Source organism: Ochotona princeps, chromosome 16 (assembly GCF_030435755.1).
Source record: "Ochotona princeps isolate mOchPri1 chromosome 16, mOchPri1.hap1, whole genome shotgun sequence".
Lineage (NCBI taxonomy): Eukaryota > Metazoa > Chordata > Mammalia > Lagomorpha > Ochotonidae > Ochotona > Ochotona princeps.
Window position 1 is genome coordinate 55,652,134 of NC_080847.1, and position 18,585 is coordinate 55,670,718.

Here is an 18,585-nt window from a genome sequence, read left to right on the forward strand (position 1 = left end):
GAACCCTGGGTGTGAGGGAGGAGGGTCTGGGCTGGACCCCTGGGTGTGAGGGAGGAGGGGCTGGACCCCTGGGTGTGAGGGAGGAGGGTCCGGGCTGGCCCCCTGGGTGTGAGGGAGGAGGGTCTGGGCTGGAGCCCTGGGTGTGAGGGAGGAGGGGCTGGGCTGGACCCCTGGGTTTGAGGGAGGAGGGGCTGGACCCCTGGGTGTGAGGGAGGAGGGTCTGGGCTGGACCCCTGGGTGTGAGGGAGGAGGGTCTGGGCTGGACCCCTGGGTGTGAGGGAGGAGGGGCTGGACCCCTGGGTGTGAGGGAGGGGGGTCCGGGCTGGCCCCCTGGGTGTGAGGGAGGAGGGTCTGGGCTGGAGCCCTGGGTGTGAGGGAGGAGGGGCTGGGCTGGAGCCCTGGGTGTGAGGGAGGAGGGACTGGACCCCTGGGTGTGAGGGAGGAGGGTCTGGGCTGGACCCCTGGGTGTGAGGGAGTAGGGGCTGGACCCCTGGGAGTGAGGGAGGTGGGGCTGGGCTGAACCCCTGATCTGAGGGAGGAAGGATTGGAGCCTCTCCATTCACCTGGGGTGTAGGGATGACAGAATCTGTGCTCAGCCTTAGGGTACAGCACCAAGGTCCATGCAGATTCCTGCCAGCTTTGCCTGGGCTCTGCGTTGGAGGTGGCTACCCGGTCCGACCCCACAATCTCAGGACAAACCTGGGGACCGTTGCTGGGAGAGGAGACAGGAGGAAGTTTCCTCCCATGCTTGTGGGATGCATACTTTGTTTTGGCTTTTCAGCAGCAGGGCATGGGAACTGGACCCCCATGGAGCTCAGCCTGAGTTCCTGGGGTGGACGGTTGGGGCGGTGGGATGGGGGACGTCCCTGCAGTCTCGGTGACCACTGGAGACCCTGGTGTTGGGTGGGGCCAAAGAGGTGCAAGGGACTGAAGAAGCAGCTAACGGTGCTTCCTTTGTGAGCCAGGAAGAGGATGGAGAAGAATTTCCCATCAGCCCATGGGGGCTGGAGGAGCAGGGGTACGCACACATTCCCACCTTCCTGGATATGGCCAGTTGGTGACAACAGGGGCTGGGGTCAGGCCCAGTGTTGGAAGGTTTGCCCGGTCATTGCCACAAAGATTCACACGCGCACACAGGCCTCACCACATGTGTAAGAGGTAGGCACTTCATTATTCCTGCTGTGGCAGTCAGTGTACTGCAGTTCATGGGGGTATGTGAGGGAGGATGGGCTGGATCCCTGTGCGTGAGGGAGGAGAGGCTGGGCTGTCCCATTGGCAGTGGCAGAAAAAGCCGGCGGTTGGCACTTTTCCCAGAGGTTGTGCCCACTTCCTGCCCTTGGCAGCGAACGAGGGGTGAGGTGTCTAGAAGTGTTGGTGGGCAGCAGCTAGGAGCAAGACTAGGAGCCCAGGGCAGAGGACAGCTGGGGGTGGGGCTAGGGTGTTTCCGGTTTGGGGGTCAGTTGGAGAGGATGGTTTTCCTGATCCAGGAGACGTATCTGCAGATCTGCGTGTAGACAGCCGGGTGCTGGGCAGAGCCGCAGGGGTAGACGCCCCAGGACAGGATGCCCTGCAGGGTCTCATCACACACCAGGGGCCCACCAGAGTCACTCTATTGGAGGGAGGGCAGAAGGGGGAGGGCCAGTGAAGGCCCTGTCCACATGGGAACCCCCACTCCAGGTTAGAATAACCTGCAGAGTGAGGGGTTGCCTCCGCAGCCTGCATGGTGGGGCGGGGGCTGTGCTAGGGCAGAGGAGGGGGCAGCTTGGTGAGCGGGGGCTGGAGACAGCGATGAAGGAGGCACTTAGCAAAGCCTGGGCGAGGGGAATGCGCAGAGGACGAGGACGAGGAGGGGGCAGGACTGGGGGGCATTGGGGGAGGGGAGGGCTCCGCTGTTGCCGTCCCCTCCCTCTCTCCTGAGACGCAGACCCCTCCCAGCCAGTGCCTACCTGGCAAGGGTCCTGGCCGCGCTGCAGGCCGGCACACAGCATGTTGGAGGTGACCACGCCAGGGTAGAAGACCTCACACTGCTGGGGGCTCAGGAGGGTCACGTGGGAGCAACTCAGGCCCTTGTTGTACTTCACTGAGGACAGAGCGGGCAGGTGACGTGGGTCTAGCCCTTGAGCTCTCCCCAGCCCCACCACCCCGTCCCGCCTCCTTGAGGCGCCAGCTCTTGCCTCTGCGGCTGGCCGTGGTTCCCCAGCCCGCCACCTGGCACTGGTCCCCGGGCTCTGCACAGCGGAAGGGCAGCCGCAGGGGCTGCACGGCTGGTCCCGGCACGGCGGCTCGAGCCAGCTTCAGCAGCATGAGGTCGTGCTCGTCGGTGCGCCGGGGCAGGATGGGGCGCACGCCCCCGCGGTAGCTGGGGTGCACGATGGCGCGAGTGGTCCGGCGCAGCTGCTCGCCTTGGAGGAGCAGCAGGTGGTCGTCCCCGACGCGAGCCCACAGTGACCTGCAGGGGGCGGGGGACACTCATTCGGAGGCCAGGCTTTCACTGGAGTCCCCGGGGTTAGGAGGCAGCAGGCTGCGGCGCAGTGGATGACATTGGGTCCTGGTGTGGGCGGGACATGAGGGAGGAGGGGCTGGAGCCCTGGGTGTGAGGGAGGAGGGGCTGGACTCCTGGGTGTGAGGGAGGAGGGGCTGGACCCCTGGGTGTGAGGGAGGAGGGGCTGGACCCCTGGGTGTGAGGGAGGAGGGGCTGGACTCCTGGGTGTGAGGGAGGAGGGTCTGGGCTGGACCCCTGGGTGTGAGGGAGGAGGGTCTGGGCTGGACCCCTGGGTGTGAGGGAGGAGGGTCTAGGCTGGACCCCTGGGTGTGAGGGAGGGGCTGGGCTGGAGCCCTGGGTGTGAGGGAGGAGGGTCTGGGCTGGACCCCTGGTGTGAGGGAGTAGGGCTGGACCCCTGGGTGTGAGGGAGGAGGGTCTGGGCTGGAGCCCTGGGTGTGAGGGAGGAGGGTCTGGGCTGAACCCCTGGTGTGAGGGAGTAGGGCTGGACCCCTGGGTGTGAGGGAGGAGGGGCTGGGCTGGACCCCTGGGTGTGAGGGAGTAGGGTCTGGGCTGGACCCCTGGTGTGAGGGAGGAGGGCTGGAGCCCTGGGTGTGAGGGAGGAGGGTCTGGGCTGGACCCCTGGGTGTGAGGGAGGAGGATCTGGGCTGGACCCCTGGGTGTGAGGGAGGCTCTGGGGCTGGACCCCTGGGTGTGAGGGAGGAGGGCTGGGCTGGACCCCTGGGTGTGAGGGAGGAGGGCTGGACCCCTGGGTGTGAGGGAGGAGGATCTGGGCTGGACCCCTGGGTGTGAGGGAGGAGGGCTGGGCTGGACCCCTGGGTGTGAGGGAGGCTCTGGGGCTGGACCCCTGGGTGTGAGGGAGGAGGGTCTGGGCTGGACCCCTGGGTGTGAGGGAGGAGTCAGTGGAAAGGTAGAGAAGGCGCACACCGCCGCCTGGCGGCCGGGCACGAGCCCCGATCCCCTGCCCCCAGAGGACCCCACTGCCAGCCCGGAGTCCTACTTCTTGTCCCCGCAGTGCGCGGCCGTGAGCACCCAGCTCGGGTCCACCAGGACGCCGGCGCAGTGGAAGGAGAGCCCGCTGAAGAGCGACACCTGCCAGGGCTGCGAGCGGCGCGGGCACGGGGCATCGGGGGCCGCGCGATCCGCGCCCGTGTCGTTCCCCGGGAGCAGCGATTCGGCGGCTGGAGAGAGAGGGGAGCGGTCAGGGGACTGCCGGACCGCGAGGGTGTCGCGGGGCAGCCGGAGGGGAGAGCGAGGAAGCAAAGGCCTGGAACGGCCGGGCGTGAGGCCGTGGCAGGTCGGGAGCCACTCCGCGGGGGCGGGGCTAGAGAGCGGGGGGCGAGGCCAGATGACCGAGGGGCGGGGTCATGGCGGCGTGGGGCGGGGCTGGATGACAGTAGGGCGGGCCTAGAAAGCAGATGATTGACCAGGAGCTGAGCCTGGTGAGGTGGGGCGGGGCTACCACGCTGGAGACTGACAAGGGGACGAGACTAGGCGAGGAGGGGCGTGGCTAGGGGGCAGTGGGTGGGGTTAGAAAGCAGAGGGTAAAGCAGGGGCGGGGCTAGAAGACCGAGGAGCGGGACTAAGGCCGGATAGGGCGGGGCTATATGACCTGGGGGTGGGGCTAGAGGACGGTGGGGCGGGACTAAGGACTTCGTGGACCGACGAGTGGCGGGGCTAGGCGAGGAGGGCGGGGCCAGAGGGCAGTGGGTGGGGCTATAACGTGGAGGGGCAACACGCGGCAGGTCTGGAAGGCACAAGAGCTGAGGATAAGGAAACATGGTTGGAAAAGGAGCGAGAGCCAGAGGCCAGACGGGAAAACAGTTCCGAGGGCAAGGCGAGCGGGAAGGGAAGCGGTGCCGCGGTTGGTGTAAAGGGGCCGGGGTCTGCGTGGGACAGAGCCCCAGAGGCGTCCCGCGTGGAGAGCAGGGCCCTCTCCGTGGGGGTGGGCGCACGCCGCAGGGCCCTCTCCTCCCCTGGGCCCAGCCCGGCTCCTGCCTCACCCCGGAGTTGCGCCATCAGTAGCGGCAGCAGCAGCAGCTTGCCCAAGGCCAGGGCGCCAGGGGCGGCGGAGAGGTGGAGGTGCTGGGGCCTCATGGCCAGGACCTGCGCTGCGGTGGGGAGTGGGTTAACACAGATGCCCCTGCAGAGACCGCCCCCCTCCACCTCCCTTCTCCTCGCCAGGCCCGTCCTGGAGGTCCGGAGCCCGCTGGGACCGGTCAGAAACTGGGTGCGCTTTCCGTCCTGTCCTCACCGCCTCGGAAGGCTGCGCCCTCCAGGCCCGGCCTCGCTGGATGGGGGACGTGGGGGATCCCAGGCTCGGAGCCAGCGGTTCAACAGAGGGGTGTGAGGGAGGAGGATGCATCCCTAGCCTAGCTCCTGGGGCATCTGGCACTGAGGAGCCAGCCGCCCGGGGCCGCTCTCACAGCCCTCTGCAGCCTGCTTCACCTGCCAGTCGGCCGATGGAAACGATGGAAGGGGACCCGGAGCGTCTCCGTCTGCCCTGCCTCCTGGGCCGCCGAGTGTCCTCTGCCCCTAGACCCCTGGCCAGAACTTGCCTTTTAACCCCCAGGTTCCCGGAAGCTTACCCACCCTCCCCTTGAGGGTTTCACTCCCTCCTTTTACCTCTGCCTAATTATACCAGGGGTGGGGCTGGCACCCAACCTTGGCTTCGGATTCCTGCCCTGGGAGGGGCGCTGCTGGAATACAGACGTCTTTCTCCCTGCACCTGAAACACCCGGTTCGGGAACTCTTGGGGGTTTTGCCAGGTCCACTGCTCTGGCTCTTCCCAGGTGTGTGTCGGTGGGTGGCTGGGAATGCAGCTGTGGCCCCAGGGAGCCCAGCAGGGGTGGGTGGAAGGCAGTGGGCGGCTGTGACAACGATTGAGAGAGGAAATACGCAGGGAAGTGCATGCCTGGGATAGTGAGGGGCGAAGAAAAGAACCCGTGGGCTGGGAGAGGCAGGGAGGTGGAGAGACACGTTAGGGACCGCACTTAGAGACAGAGGGCGGAGGAGGGAAGCTAACAGAGAGAAAGGAAACCGGGAGAGACGTCCCTGCAGCTGGAGCAGCCGGCTGCCTGTGTGTCCCAGGCACTGGCCTCTGCGTGTGTGTGTGTGTGTGTGTGTGTGTGTGTGTGTGTGTGTTCTGTCCTCTGTGTCATGCCTGTGTGTGGTCCCCATCTCCCTGCCCGTGAGCCACAGGAGGCCAAGGCATCCAGGGAACCCACACCACCTGCTGCTGGGCCCGGCTCCCTTGGTTCAGCTGGGAGACTCAGAACCCGCAATGAATCACAGGTCAAGCTGCAAGTCTGCCTAGAGGCCAGGAGGCCCTGCTGCCCGTCCTGGGCCTGCTTCCTCTCTCTGCAAGGGAAAAATCCTGAAGCTGGGGCCCCCTGTGGGGTGCCTTCTGCCATGAGCACTGAGCTCACGGGGGTCGGGGGCCCTTGATGCTCCCCACAAGGTAGATGTGCTGTCTGGTGTGGCAGCCACCGGTGGGTGTGGTTACCCAGCACAACAGAACCCTCTGTGTGAGTTTAAGCATCTGCACATGCCCACTGGCTACCGTACCAGCTAGGTCTCCGTAGACACTGGAAACACCTGCTCCATCCTGCCCAATTTCAGCCTGGCCAACCTGCTGGGCTCTCACACACTGGCACACACCGCGTTAAAGAGACAGATTCAGCCATAATCAGGATGATGTCATTTGAGGGTTAAGAGATCCCCGCAGGATGGTGCCTTGAGCAAGTCCCCACTGGTGATGCTGCCACTCCATGTTGGGGTGTCTGATTCAAATCCTGGCTGCTCTGCTCCACCACGCACATCCCGGCAGGCCCCAGTCCTCGGCCCCCTGGCACTGGCATGGGGGATCGCGATGGCATTGAGGGCTCCTGGCTTCTGCCTGGTTCATCCCCAGCTGCTACAGGCATCTGGGGAGTGAGCCAGCAGGTAGCCCAGCTTCTGACCCTTGCTCTCCGGCTAGTGGTCTGCGTGCCCATGAGCCTTGGTTTTGCTGGCTGTGAAGTGGGCGTGACAATGGTACCAACCTTTGTAAGGATGACCTTCGGGGATTTGTTTAAAATCCCTTGGCTCAGGGTTGCTGTGGTATGCAGCGAACACTTGGTAGGTTTACACATTGTTTATTAGAACTATGGCAGATGCCAGGAAGGGGCCTTCAAGAGTCAGGAAGTTAGTCCGAGCCAGGATGGGTGTTCAGATCTGTCTGATCGCAAACCCCGGGTCAGTGAGGGAGCCACGGGCTGGCTTTTGTGGCAGGGATGCCCCCCCAACACAGGGTATACTGGACAGCCAGAGGGGTACCCTGGACAGCCTGAAGGGTACACTGACAGCCGGAGGGGTACTCTGGACAGCCCGAGGGGTACACAGGACAGCCGGAGGGGTACTCTGGACAGCCGGAGGGGTACACAGGACAGCTGGAGGGGTACCCTGGACAGCCCGAGGGGTACACTGGACAGCCCGAGGGGTACACTGGACAGCTGGAGGGGTACCCTGGACAGCCCGAGGGGTACACTGACAGCTCGAGGGGTACCCTGGACAGCCCGAGGGGTACACTGACAGCTCGAGGGGTACACTGACAGCCCAAGGGGTACCCTGGACAGCCTGAGGGGTACACTGGACAGCTGGAGGGGTACCCTGGACAGCCCGAGGGGTACCCTGGACAGCCCGAGGGGTACACTGATAGCTCGAGGGGTACACTGACAGCCCGAGGGGTACCCTTATTGGGCCTGCTTCCTTGAGAGAATGCACAGAAAGTGGCAGTTGGAAGCACTGCACACCCAACTAATTGTTCTCCATGGTTGCCTGGATCCAGTCCACATATCGGCAGACCTTGGTATAGACGCCTGGCTTCCGGGTGACAGCACACGGATCCTGGCCCCAGGAGATAATGCCTTGAAGTGACTCATTGCAGACAAGGGGCCCCCCGGAGTCACCCTGGGTGGGAGAGAGAGAGAGAGAGAAGCATGAGAGGTGAGGGCTGGGTGAATGGCCGCAGAGCAGGTGGTGGGTGGTGGGCGTAGCGTTGAGGTACAGATCACAGGCTGAGGCTGAGTGGGGCCGGGCTTGGGATACCAGTACTGACAGGAGACCCAGACCCTGCCCTCTGACCTGGCAGGAATCCTTGCCCTCCTTTTCGACGCTGGCGCACAGCATGGTGGCCGTGATGTTCCCGGGGTAGGCGCGCTCACACTCGCTGTGTGCAATGATGGAAATGTTGGCGCATCGCAAGGTGTGGGGCAAGCGCACTGCAGAGACATGGGAGGCTGTGTGGGGTGTGGGACCCTCTGCTGCAGCCCCCAGCGATAGGGAGTGCCCCTGCTTGGGGCCCTCTGAGTATCTGCAGCGCTACTGAATCAAAACCTTACAGTGGGGTGGAGTGGGGTGGGCAGTCACAGCTTGCAGTGTCAGCATCCCACATGGATGCCAGTTCAAGTCCTAGCTGCTCCACTTTTGATCCAGCTCTCTGGTAATGTGCCTGGGAAGGCAGCAGAGGCTGGCCCAAGTGCTTGGGTCCCTGTATCCATGTGGGAGAAGCTCCTGGCTTTGGTTCCCTGACTGCTGTGGCCTTTTGGGAAGTGAACCAGTGGATGGAGGATTCTCTCTCTGTAACTCTGCCTTTCAAATAAATCAATAAATCTTTAAGATGATATAAAACATCTAGGGAGACTCTTCTCATGTTACAGAGAAGCAGCTCAGGTCCAGAAAGGCGTGGCCCCTTGCCCAAGTCCCACAACTTTTGCCTCTGCCCTCCCAGGCCCTGACTTCAGCCTGCCAATGACAACCCTCCCACCCGGAAATCCTCCAGTGTCGCTCCGGACCCCACCTCCGCAGGCTCCTCTTGCCCCCAAGTCCCCTCTGCCCCCTTATTCCCTCCATAGAACCCCTACACTGGGGACTGGACGTCGTGCCCCAGCCGGAAATGAGGCATTGGGTGCCCGGGGTGACGCAGTGCTGTGACAGGGCAAGGGGGCGCACGGCCCGGGTGAGGAAGGCGGGGCTGGCCAACTTCACCAGCATGATGTCATGGCGGTGGTCCTTGTTGGGGAGGCTGTTGTTGAAGTCGGGGTGAGGGAAGGACTCCGTGGCCGCCCGTGTCTGCTCGCAGCCGTCTGGGCGTTGCAGGTTGTGCTCCCCGAGGTGAACCACGTAGCGGCTGAGGTGGGAGACAAACGGCAGAGTCAGAGAGGGAGAGGATGGGGCAAGGCCCGGCGCAGGAGTGGGGAGATGCCTCGGGTTGGGGGCAGGCCCCACTTCTAGCCTCACCCCAGCTCTTATGGCAACCACCTGCAGGCTTCAAACTCCAGATTTCCAACCCCATGCCAGTTCCAATGGACAGCCTCTCCAACCAGTCCCGTCCCCCCTATTCTCCCTTGACCCCCAGCCCCCAGACTCTCTCCAGCTCCAGCCCCCTCCCAACCCCGCCCTAGCCCCCGCACCCACGGCTTGAGGCAGTGGGCGGCCGTCAGGAGCCATCTGGGGGCAATGAGGGTGGCCCCGCAGAGTAGCCGCGTCTTCTGGAATAGGGCGGCCTGCCAGGGCTGGGAATGCGGGGGACACTCATAGCCCTTGATGATCCGGGTCTCTGTCCCTGCGTGCCCTGGAGACAAAGGAGGGGGCTCAGGCCGGGTGGGAGCGAGGGACAGGGAGGTGCTGGCACTGGCCTGGGGCTGCCTCTGTCCCCCGACCCTCCCCACTCCTGCCTCTCCCTCACCCCACCCCAGGCATCCCCTTGGCCTCCCCTCATTCTGGCCCCGGGCCTGGTGCAGCCAGAGGTATGGGGGTCGGGGCGCCCGGGCAATGCCCAGCCCACTCCATACCTGTCACCAGAGCCAGGGTGAGGAGTCGCAGTAGCATGGCCTGGAGGCGGGCAGGGCAGGCCCCAGGTTCCTCTGGGGACAAGGAGGAAGACAGGGGCCCAGTCACCTTCCAGGGGACTTGGGGTGGACCTGTTACGCTCCCACCCCCTGAGAGGCAAGCCTTTGGTGGGACCTCCTGGTTCTCAAACAGCCCAAACCAGGACTCTAGGATTTGAAGCTTCCAGATTGGGCTTGGCCGGGGGTGGGGGGAGGTGGAGTGATGGGGGCTGGAGGTAGGGGACAGGGAGCTTAGATCACAGCGAGAAACTTCTGGAACGCCAGCAGGGATTTGCCAAAGCAAGCAGTGGGCGGGGCCCCAGGAAGTCCTCCCTGAGTTCCTGGAAATCTTTGGTTTCAGCCCCTGTACTCCTCTGGGGTCTGCCCCAGCTGGGTGTAGGGTCCGTTGGACCCTGCTTCCCCTGTGACATCCCAGCCTTGCTACCCTCCCCCCCTCTTCCCCTGTAAAGGACAGCTGAGCAGAACTGGACGGAGCTAGACCAAGGGAGGATTGCCCTGGAGCCCTCAAGGGGTGGGAGCGGATGGTTGGACTCAGTGACCGAAGCTGGGCTCAAGAGTCCTCAAGGGTTGGAGGTGACAGGTGGCAGCTGTGGTGGGCTGCGTCCCAGAGCCAGGCACCAGGCAGGCGGGCCACCTGGGGTGTGTGTATGTCTCGCTGGCCTCTTTCTGTCTCCAGTTCTCAGCACCCTGGGACTCTGCTCTGCCCGCTTCCTTCTCCTGCCCTGGCCTCACCCTGCCTTCCACTGCACATCACTATGATACTCTCCTGTTCCTCCGTCTTCCCTACTTCTCCCAGCCTGCCCTTCCTACACCTGGTCCTCCCCACTCCCCCCGCCCAGGAGGGGAGTCTGAGCTCCTGGGGGGCCCCCTTGGCCTCTTCAGAGGAACCTGGGGCATTACAGAGGTGGAGCAGCTGCCAGGCGGCAGGCTGGGAACGGCAGGTCGGGGCCTGTGCGAGCCAAGTGAGCCCTCAGCCAGCAGCCGCCCCGACCCCAGGCTGCATTGGGGCCTCATCGCCCTGCTGGCCCTTCCCTCCGACAGCCTGTCTGTCCCCCTCCCCCATCTGCCTGGGCAGCACTTACTGTGGTGCCAACGTTCAGCGCCCTCAGTGCCGCCTGTGCCAGCCTTGGGCAGCCGCCGTCTCCCCTGTCTGCCTCTGCTGGCTCTCCAATGGGCAGGTGTGGAGCAAGGCGGGGTAGGCCCAAGCTCTGACGGCAGCCAGCCCTGGCCTCAAATCCTGGCTCTGCCTCTTCCGACCACGGTGACGGTGACGTGGGATGAGGGCCTCCGCCCCGGGAGGATCAGTTTCTTCACGGGCGACATGGGGGTGACGGCCCTGCCTCAGGGTGGGGGCTGGCTGAGATGAAGACACTCGGATGGCGACAGCTGCCGTGGGGCTCATGCTCATGACTTCCTTTCCCTGCTGTGTGTGTGCGCGTGCATGCACAGACGGGACCCCAGGAGAAGACAGAATGAGGCTGGGTCATCTTTATTATTTTGAAGATTTATTTATTTGAAAGGTAGAGTTCTAGAGGAGAAAGATCTTCCATCCACTGGTCACTTCCCAGGTGACTGCAGCAGGAGCCAGGAGCTTCTTCTAGGTCTCCCGCGTGGGTGCAGGGGCCCAAGCCCTTGGGCCCTCCTCCCCTGCTTTCCCAGGCTCATTAGCAGGGAGCTGGATGGGAAGTGGCACAGCTGGGATTCCCATCAGTGCCCACATAGGATGCTGGGGTAGCAGGTGGCAGCTTAATGGGCCACACTGCAACACCGCCCCCCTCCGATCTCTGTGTCTACACTTGCAGGTACAGCAGCTGGGGTTGGGGGGGGGGCTTCTCTGGGGGTCTTAAGCAGTACAGGGAGATAAAAGAGATGGACAGAGCCCCTGCACACTCTCCCGGCTCCCACCATGGTTGGACTAGTTGAGGCAGAAGGTCCCCAGCTCAGCTGGAGTGAGACGTCAAGGAACACCTCCCGGCTGAAGGCTGCGGGTCCCGGTGCAGTGCGCCTAATTGTTCCTCATGATCCCTCGGATCCAGTCCACGTATTTGCAGATCTTGGTGTACACCCCTGGGATGCCTCTCTGCCCACAGGGGCCCACGGAACCCCAGGACACCAGCCCCTGCAGGACGCCGCCACACACCAGCGGGCCCCCAGAGTCACCCTGGAAGGCAGAAGGGAAGACCTCGGTTTTTTTGCTTTCCTGCCTCCACGGCCTAACCCATTCCGGAGCTAAGCCTGGTCGGTAGCCAAAAGCAGCACAGCCAAGTTCCAAGGGACAACGACAATGGCCGACTCATTGAGGAGGCCCTGTTCCCGGGGAACCAATGCCAAGCAAGGAGGGCCAGACTTCATGAGAGGAAGTGCTCTGAAGGGAGTTCTAGCCAATGAGGGAAGAGGATGCTATCGCCCATGACCAATCCCAGGGGTGAAGGGCGGAACTTCATGAGAGGAAGTTCTGTGAAGGGGGTTCCAGCCAATGAGGGAAGAGGATGCTATCGCCCATGACCAATCCCAGGGGTGGAGGGCCGGACTTCATGAAGGTAGCGGGTTCTTTCAGGGCAATGGCTGGGTGCCTAGAGTGCAGGCTGGAGCCACCTCCCCCAAGGGACCCAGGAGCTGGGCAAGGACACAGAAGGGGTGAAGAGGGTTGAATGCCAAGTCCTGGCCAGCTGTTTGTCCTTGCTGCCCACGCTCTCCCTTCGTCTGTGCCCCTGCTCCTTCCCCGTCCTTGATGCCCCTCTCTCTGCCCAGCCCAGCTCACCTGGCAGGCGTCCTTGCCCGCCACGCCGCCGGCACAAAGCATGTTGTCGGTGATCCTACCAGGGAAGACGGACTGGCAGGCGGTGTGCGACACGGTGGAGAGGTTGAGGCACTGCAGCCGGTCAGGGAATGGGCCTGGGGGTGGGGATGAGTGGTGTAGCGACTCCCAGAGCTGCCCACTCAGGAGCTGCACCCCCTCCCCGCCCAGGGACCCTCAGTCCCCACCCCTCACCTAAAACCTCTGGGTTTCAGTGGCCCTTGAGCCCAGGTCATTGGGCAGCTTCTGTGACCTTTGACCTGTGACTTGGCATGTCGTACCTCAAGACCTGCTACATCTTTTCAACTTAAGATGCAATGAGTGGACACCTGCCCTTCTCGGATATTGGGACCTTTGACCTACAACCTTTGTCATCACCTTGACCCCTGAGCTCACCTCCATCTCACAGGTCCCACACCTCCTCGGTGTCCAGATCCTGCCATCCCAAGCCTCATGGCACAGACCTATTTTTAGTCTCAGATTTGGCCTGCACTGTGAGACCTCAACCCTACACCTTTGACCTCGAGCCCCAAACCAATGGTGGCCTCTGACCCCAAGCTCGGACCTTCCTCATCTTTTCCCTGAGGCTTCGAGGCTCCTGACTGCTGCCCCTGCTGCCCCCTGACCTCTGACCGGGAGAGCCCCCTTACTCCATGGCTGGTTGGTGGTGCCCCAGCCGGAGATGTGGCACTCCGTGCCGGCGGCCACGCAGGCGCTGGGCAGTGGCAGGGGCTGCACGCTGCGGGTCTGCCGGGCAGGTGTGCCCAGCCGCAGGAGCCGGAGGTCGTGCTCGTGGTTCTGCAGTGCACCCTGGTATCCCGGGTGGGTCATGGAGAAGCCGCTGCGCCGGATCTGCTCGGTCCAGTCCAGCCGGCTAAGGCTGTGTTCCCCGAGGCGTACCCAGTACCTGCTGGGGGGCGCAGGGGCGCTGGGTGCTCGGCCCTTGGGGGGCTGCGCTCCCAGGCACCGGCCTCTCCCGCGCGCGCGCTGGCGCACCTGCCCTTCCCGAGCCTTAGACACCTTTTGGGGGGCTGCTGTCCCAGACACCCGCGTCCCCCGTGCGCGCGCTGGCGCACCTGCGGGGGAGGGACAGGGACTTACCTGCCGCTGCAATGCGCAGCCGTGAGGACCCAGCGGCGGTCGATGAGGACCCCCCCGCAGCGCAGGTTCGTGCCCTCGAACAGCCCCACCTGCCACGGCTGCGAGTGTGGGACACACTCCGCTCCGTTGACGATCTTCTCCGTGTCTGCTTGGCCTCGGCCTGGCGCCAGGGCTGTGAGCCAGACAGCAGGAAGGTTGTGGGTTAGAGAGAGAGGGAGCCCAAGTTTAGGAAGACAGGAAAGGAGAAGCAGGCCCCGGGGAGACCCAGAGGCAGTGAAGTTCCAGGAGAGATGGATGAGGCCGGGCCCTGATAGGTGAGGGGCTGGACGCTCTGAGAGAGACCCTTCCCCACGCGCTGTGGGCTGGGGGGCCAGAGCTGTGATGGGGGAGGGAGGGAGGGAGGGAGGGAGGGATGGCGCGGGACGCGGGCCAGGGGGAGACGGGGTGGGGGTGAACAGCTCTGCCCTCTCACTGCCCAGAGGACTCACCAAGTACACACAGGATCAGAAGCAGGCTGGGATGTGGCATCGCGGGTCACCCCTGAGGTCTGGCGGGGGGTGGGATGGGGGAAGAGGGCGGATCTCAGCTCTGCCCTGGATGCCCCTTCCCCTCCTCCCAGCCTTTACCCTCCCCGCCCGGGCCTTCCCCTAATCAGCGATGGTCTCACTGCCCCTGATCCTCTATGTTCAGCCTGTTCCTCTCTCTGCTATCTCTCCCTGTCCGCCTGCCTGCCGGGCCTTTCATCCGGAGAACACACCGCCAGTCAATCCTCCCACTGCCTGGCCCCCGGCATGTCACCTGCCCCACCTGTCTGTCCCCTCTCCTAACACCTCGCTGCCCCAGTCCTGGTGCCCGCCAGCTTTTAACTCGCTGTGCCCCAGCCCCGTCTGGTTTCTGGGTTGAGGATAGGGGATGAGGAAGCCGGGGTGGGGAGTGTGCGTTAATCCCCCGCAGGACTGGGCTAATGCGTACTAATTGAGCCCCGCAGCAGGAGGAAGGGACCCGGAGAACCCGACCCGTTTCCCTCTCCCACTGATGACTCAGGGGCGCTGGGGAGCTTCTAATCCCCCGCTTGGTGACTGTGAGAATTGTCACCCCAGGAGGGTGGGGACGCTGCGGACACCGGGGCTGCTTCCCCCACCCCCAGGAGGGCAGGGAGGAGGCTGTGAACGCTGGGAGAGTGGAAGGAAGGGGCGGGGATGGAGAGAGCGTCCCTCACTCCAAGAGAGAAGAGGGGAGGAAACATGAAGGGCTGAGAAGGAGCTGGGTTGGGAGGAGACCTGTTTTTTTTTGGTAAGATTTTATTTTTATTGGAAAGTCAGATATACAGAGAGGAGGAGAGACAGAGAGGAACATCTTCTGTTCAATGATTCACTCCTCAAGCGGCCATAATGGCTAGAGCTGAGCTGATCTGAAGCTAGGAGCCTCTTCTGGGTCTCCCACACTGGTGCAGGGTCCCAAGGCTTTGGGCCATCCTCGACTGCTTTCCCAGGCCACAGGCAGGGAGGTGGATGGGAAGTGGAGCTGCCGCGATTAGAATCAGCACCCATATAGGATCTAGGTGTGTGCAAGGCGAGGACCCCCTGGGGGACGCTCCACCTCCCTGCGTCAAGAAGCATGCAGCAAGTTATGTGTGTCTCCCAAGTCCATCTTCCCTGAGCTGTTTGGAAATGCCCTCCTGTCTGAAACCAATTTAGCGGAATTCCATGGAGGGTCCTTTGCATCAGCGCTTCCGTTGCTGATAAAACCACCCAGACAGAAAGAGACACAGGGAGGCCGAGAGAAGGAGAAAGAGGCAGCAAAGAGAGCTGGCTGGTGTCTTGCCTCTGGTTCGGAGTCCCACGTCCCGTGTCAACGGACCACCTCTGGCTTCCAACCCCAGCTTCCTGCAAACGCACACCCTGGAAGGCGGCAGCAGGTGCTCCAGTGCCTGGGCTCTGCCACCCTGACTGAATTCCCAAGTCCTGGCTGTGGCACGTGAGCGCTACCTATCTGATCTGTCACTGTCATGAATATCTAATCCAATCTTACTGCAATTTCCAATGCCTGGGTCTCCCTCTGTGTGAAAATCTGTTTCTGCCTCCTTCTTGAAAAAGATTCTATTTATTTGAAAGGCAGAGTGACACACATACCCACACTGAGAGAGAGAGAGAGAGAGAGAAAGAGAGAGAGAGAGAGAGAGAGAGAGAGAGAGAGGGAGAGAGAGAGAGAGAGGGAGAGAGAGAGGGAGAGAGAGAGGTCATCTACTCATTTGTTCATCCCAGCCCCCACATGGCAGCAAAGGCCAGTTGGATCAGCCTAAAACCAGAAGCCAGGAGCTTCTTGCAGCTCTCCCATGTGGATGGCAGGTGTTCAAGCATGTGGGCCATCTTTCTCTGTTTTCCATTTTCCTAGGAGCATTAGCAGGAAGATGGATCGGAAACGGAGCAGCTGGGACTCGAACCGCCATCCATATGAGATGCCAGCATTGCAGGCGGAGGCTTAACATGCTGTATCATAGCACTGGGCTGAGCTCTCTCTGCCTGAGTTGAACCCCTTGGGGCAGGAGGGAGAGAGCTGGGTGCTCTCTTTGCCTGGCCTCGGTTTGTGCATCTAAGGAATGAGCATGGGGGAGGCTAAAGGCCTCTACACCACTTCCTCCCTGGAACATCAAACAGGACACCCCAAGATGGACAAGCATGTGAAGTGGTTAAGAGTAGATGTCCTCAGTGTGGCCCGTAGTGTTGGGTTTCTGCAGAAATAAGGCATTTGGGGCTGGTGGTGTGGTGTAGCAGGTGAAGTCCACCATCTGTCATGCAGACGCTGGCATTGCACACAGCAGTGGTGAGTCCCGGCTGCTCCGTTTCACATCTAGCTCCCTGCTAAAGCAATGGAGCGGGGCCCAAATGCAGCGCTCCCCTGCACCCATGCAGGAGACCCGATGGCGACCCTGGCTCCTGGCTTTGGCCTGGCCCAGACCCAGCTGTTCTGGCCATATATGGGCAATGAGTCAGCAGGTGGAAGGGTATCTCTGTGTATCTATCACGCCTCTTATCAAATCAACAAATAAATGTTTCCAAAAGAATAATAGAGAACCATGAGGAACGGAGGGGGAGTCTGCCAGGGTGACTTGGAGGACAGCCTTTGTTCACGCGCGGGGCGGAGCAGTATCCACACTTGTTCCTGTTACGCCCTCCTCTGCGTCTCATTCAGTCTGTCATCGTACCCACCCCTTCTCTGGGTGCCTGGAGGATCCGTGCTGCCCACTCCAGCGGCTCCCCAGCATCCTGCCACCCACCCCTCCTGTGGACACACTCCCTCTCAGACCTGCTCCTTCCAGCTTTTGCTTTCTGGGACCATGGGATTCTCATTTTCTTCCTCCTTCCCTGCCTGCCCTCAACTCTACCTGGGCCGTGAATCGACTGTTTTCCCTGCGTGGCTGTTGCTGCCACAGAGGCAATTCCAGGGCCTGGTGCGCAGCCATGCACTGTCCACCCACAACTTCTCCCCCTGTGACTGCGTACAGTGTGCCCCCAAGTCTGTGCCTCCCATGGCCTGGCCTCTGAGTCTGTGACGCTGCTGGGGCTCGAAGACAATCCCCCCAAAGTGCAGCCCATTGGCCGTACTACCTGAGTGCTTCGGCTCAGGGCAGGGCCGAGGCCCCAGCCCTCTGCCCGCTGTCCTGGTGGTGTCCCCACGTTAGCTGCATCCTCGTCACCTCTGACCCCAGTGCTCACTCTGTCCTGGTGAGTGGACCCTAGCTCAGGTCTCAGCCTCCCCTCCGGACTCGCAGAGAGGCTCTATCCCCATTGTGTGGTTGTGTCCTTCTGGTCCCCAGGCACCAGTGTCTCTGGTTGGAAGCAGTGTGGGGTGGAGGCTGGCTGCTGCAGACGACTGTCCGCTCTCCTGGGGTGGCGAAGGAGGACGGGCGGTATGACCTCTACACAGAGTCTGTGCATTTAGGTTCTGGCCTGTCTTGGGGGCTGCTGTGCAGCACAATAGCCCCAATGTGTGCTGCTGTGGCACAGGGAACAACCAGGTGCTGTGGAAGGCCTGGGAGCTGTTTGAGAGAGATGCTTCCTGGAGCAACTCCTGGGAACGGGCCTGTCCTGCATTCACTCACACCTGGACAAAGGGGCCTGTGGCTCTCAGGGCGGTGGTGAGGGGCAGCCACACGAAGCACCCTGCTTTAAAAAATTGCTAGAAGGGGCCAGTCTGAAGCCAGGAGCCAGGAGCTTCATCCAGTTCTTCCATGTGAGTGAGTGCAGGGGCCACCTTCCAGGCTTTTGGACCACCACCTTCTGCTGCCCTCCTAGGTGTAGCAGCAGGGCACTGGACTGGAAGCAGAGTAGCCGAGACTCACACTGGCGCCCATTTGGACGCTGGTGCTGCAGGTGGAGGTTAGCTTACGGTGGGATCATGTGTCATGCTTTTTTGGGGGCAGAAGGCCTCATGCGCACCCATGTCACTGCCTGCCTGCAGCAGCTCCCAGTGGTGGTGTGGCCTTAGCTCTGCTACGGTCTCCAGGGACCGCTGCTGTGGGAGCTGACTGGAAGGGACACACAGCAGGCAGCTGTCTCTGGCCTTCCTCCATTCCTCCCCGGTGTGAGCCATAGAAATCCTGCCCTTCTCCAGGGGAGACCTGCTGCCCTCACACCTGCAGCAGGTGGCAGGTGTCCTGCTACATCCCTGGAGGAAAGGCTGCCACCCAGAGCAGCTGGGAAGAATCCTCCTGGGCAGGTTCTGCAGGTTCCCCTCAGTCTGCCACCATGGGCACATTTCCACACAGCCGCCCCCTTGGCATGGACCATAAGCATGAAAGAAGAATTTCCCTGGGGTCTTGGAGTCTTCACTTCTATATATATTTATATTGGTTGATCTACTTGAACAAAAAAAAGGCACAGAGGGATGGAGAGGGAAAGAAAGAGATTTTTCATAGACTGGTTCATCCCCCAAAGCCAATCTACCTGGGTCCCCTACATGGCTGTATGGGCCCAAGCACTGGAGCCACCCTCTGCTGCTTGCCCAAGGGCATCAGCAAGGGGCTGGGTCAGAAGTAGAGCAGCCAGGACTTGCACCGGTGCTCAAAGGGTTGCTGGCACTACAGACATCTTGATGCCAGCTCCACTTGCTTGGCTATAGTGCCTGTCCCCATATATGTATTTTTTTTCTCCAGTGAGATTTACATCTGTCTTACCATGTTTAGGGCTTGAGGACACCCTCCCTAATTTTAAACCAGGATTTACTGAGTCCGTGGAAGGCACCCCGAGAGTGAGGTCTCCACAGCAGCCACCGCCGTGTGGAGAATCCTGATTCAG

General features: G+C 62.2%; 2 protein-coding genes across 2 annotated transcripts; both read right to left on the reverse strand.

Moving 5' to 3' along the window:
• Positions 1–1,456: 1,456 nt before the first annotated feature.
• On the reverse strand, positions 1,457–4,597 carry KLK10 (kallikrein related peptidase 10). Its single transcript, XM_058673952.1, has 5 exons — positions 4,361–4,597; positions 3,501–3,709; positions 2,175–2,449; positions 1,947–2,080; positions 1,457–1,609 (listed from the first exon to the last, which is right to left on the reverse strand). The coding sequence occupies exons 1-5, from the start codon at positions 4,595–4,597 to the stop codon at positions 1,457–1,459; spliced, it is 1,008 nt and encodes a 335-aa protein (XP_058529935.1).
• Positions 4,598–7,297: 2,700 nt separating this feature from the next.
• LOC101535806 (kallikrein-11) lies at positions 7,298–13,816 on the reverse strand. Its single transcript, XM_004596946.4, has 10 exons — positions 13,777–13,816; positions 13,289–13,448; positions 12,838–13,097; positions 12,152–12,285; positions 11,432–11,551; positions 9,334–9,403; positions 8,957–9,113; positions 8,404–8,669; positions 7,625–7,761; positions 7,298–7,450 (listed from the first exon to the last, which is right to left on the reverse strand). Exons 1-10 carry the CDS (start codon positions 13,814–13,816, stop codon positions 7,298–7,300), a joined length of 1,497 nt encoding a protein of 498 aa, XP_004597003.2.
• Between the last annotated feature and the right edge of the window lie 4,769 nt (positions 13,817–18,585).

What these genes read in the sequence shown, in the direction of transcription:
- KLK10 (XM_058673952.1), bottom strand. Translation starts at nt 4,597, where the DNA reads ATGAGGCCCCAGCACCTCCACCTCTCCGCCGCCCCTGGCGCCCTGGCC. An exon ending in GCCCCTTTACACCAACCGCG is followed by an intron (nt 3,710 to 4,360) that starts GCACCGCTTCCC and finishes GCGGTCCGGCAG; the next exon opens with TCCCCTGACCGCTCCCCTCT. An exon ending in GCGGCCAGGACCCTTGCCAG is followed by an intron (nt 1,610 to 1,946) that starts GTAGGCACTGGC and finishes TCCCTCCAATAG; the next exon opens with AGTGACTCTGGTGGGCCCCT.
- LOC101535806 (XM_004596946.4), bottom strand. Translation starts at nt 13,816, where the DNA reads ATGCCACATCCCAGCCTGCTTCTGATCCTGTGTGTACTTG. An exon ending in GCTGCGCATTGCAGCGGCAG is followed by an intron (nt 13,098 to 13,288) that starts GTAAGTCCCTGT and finishes TGCGCCCCCCAG; the next exon opens with CAGGTACTGGGTACGCCTCG. An exon ending in CGGGCAAGGACGCCTGCCAG is followed by an intron (nt 11,552 to 12,151) that starts GTGAGCTGGGCT and finishes TCTGCCTTCCAG; the next exon opens with GGTGACTCTGGGGGCCCGCT.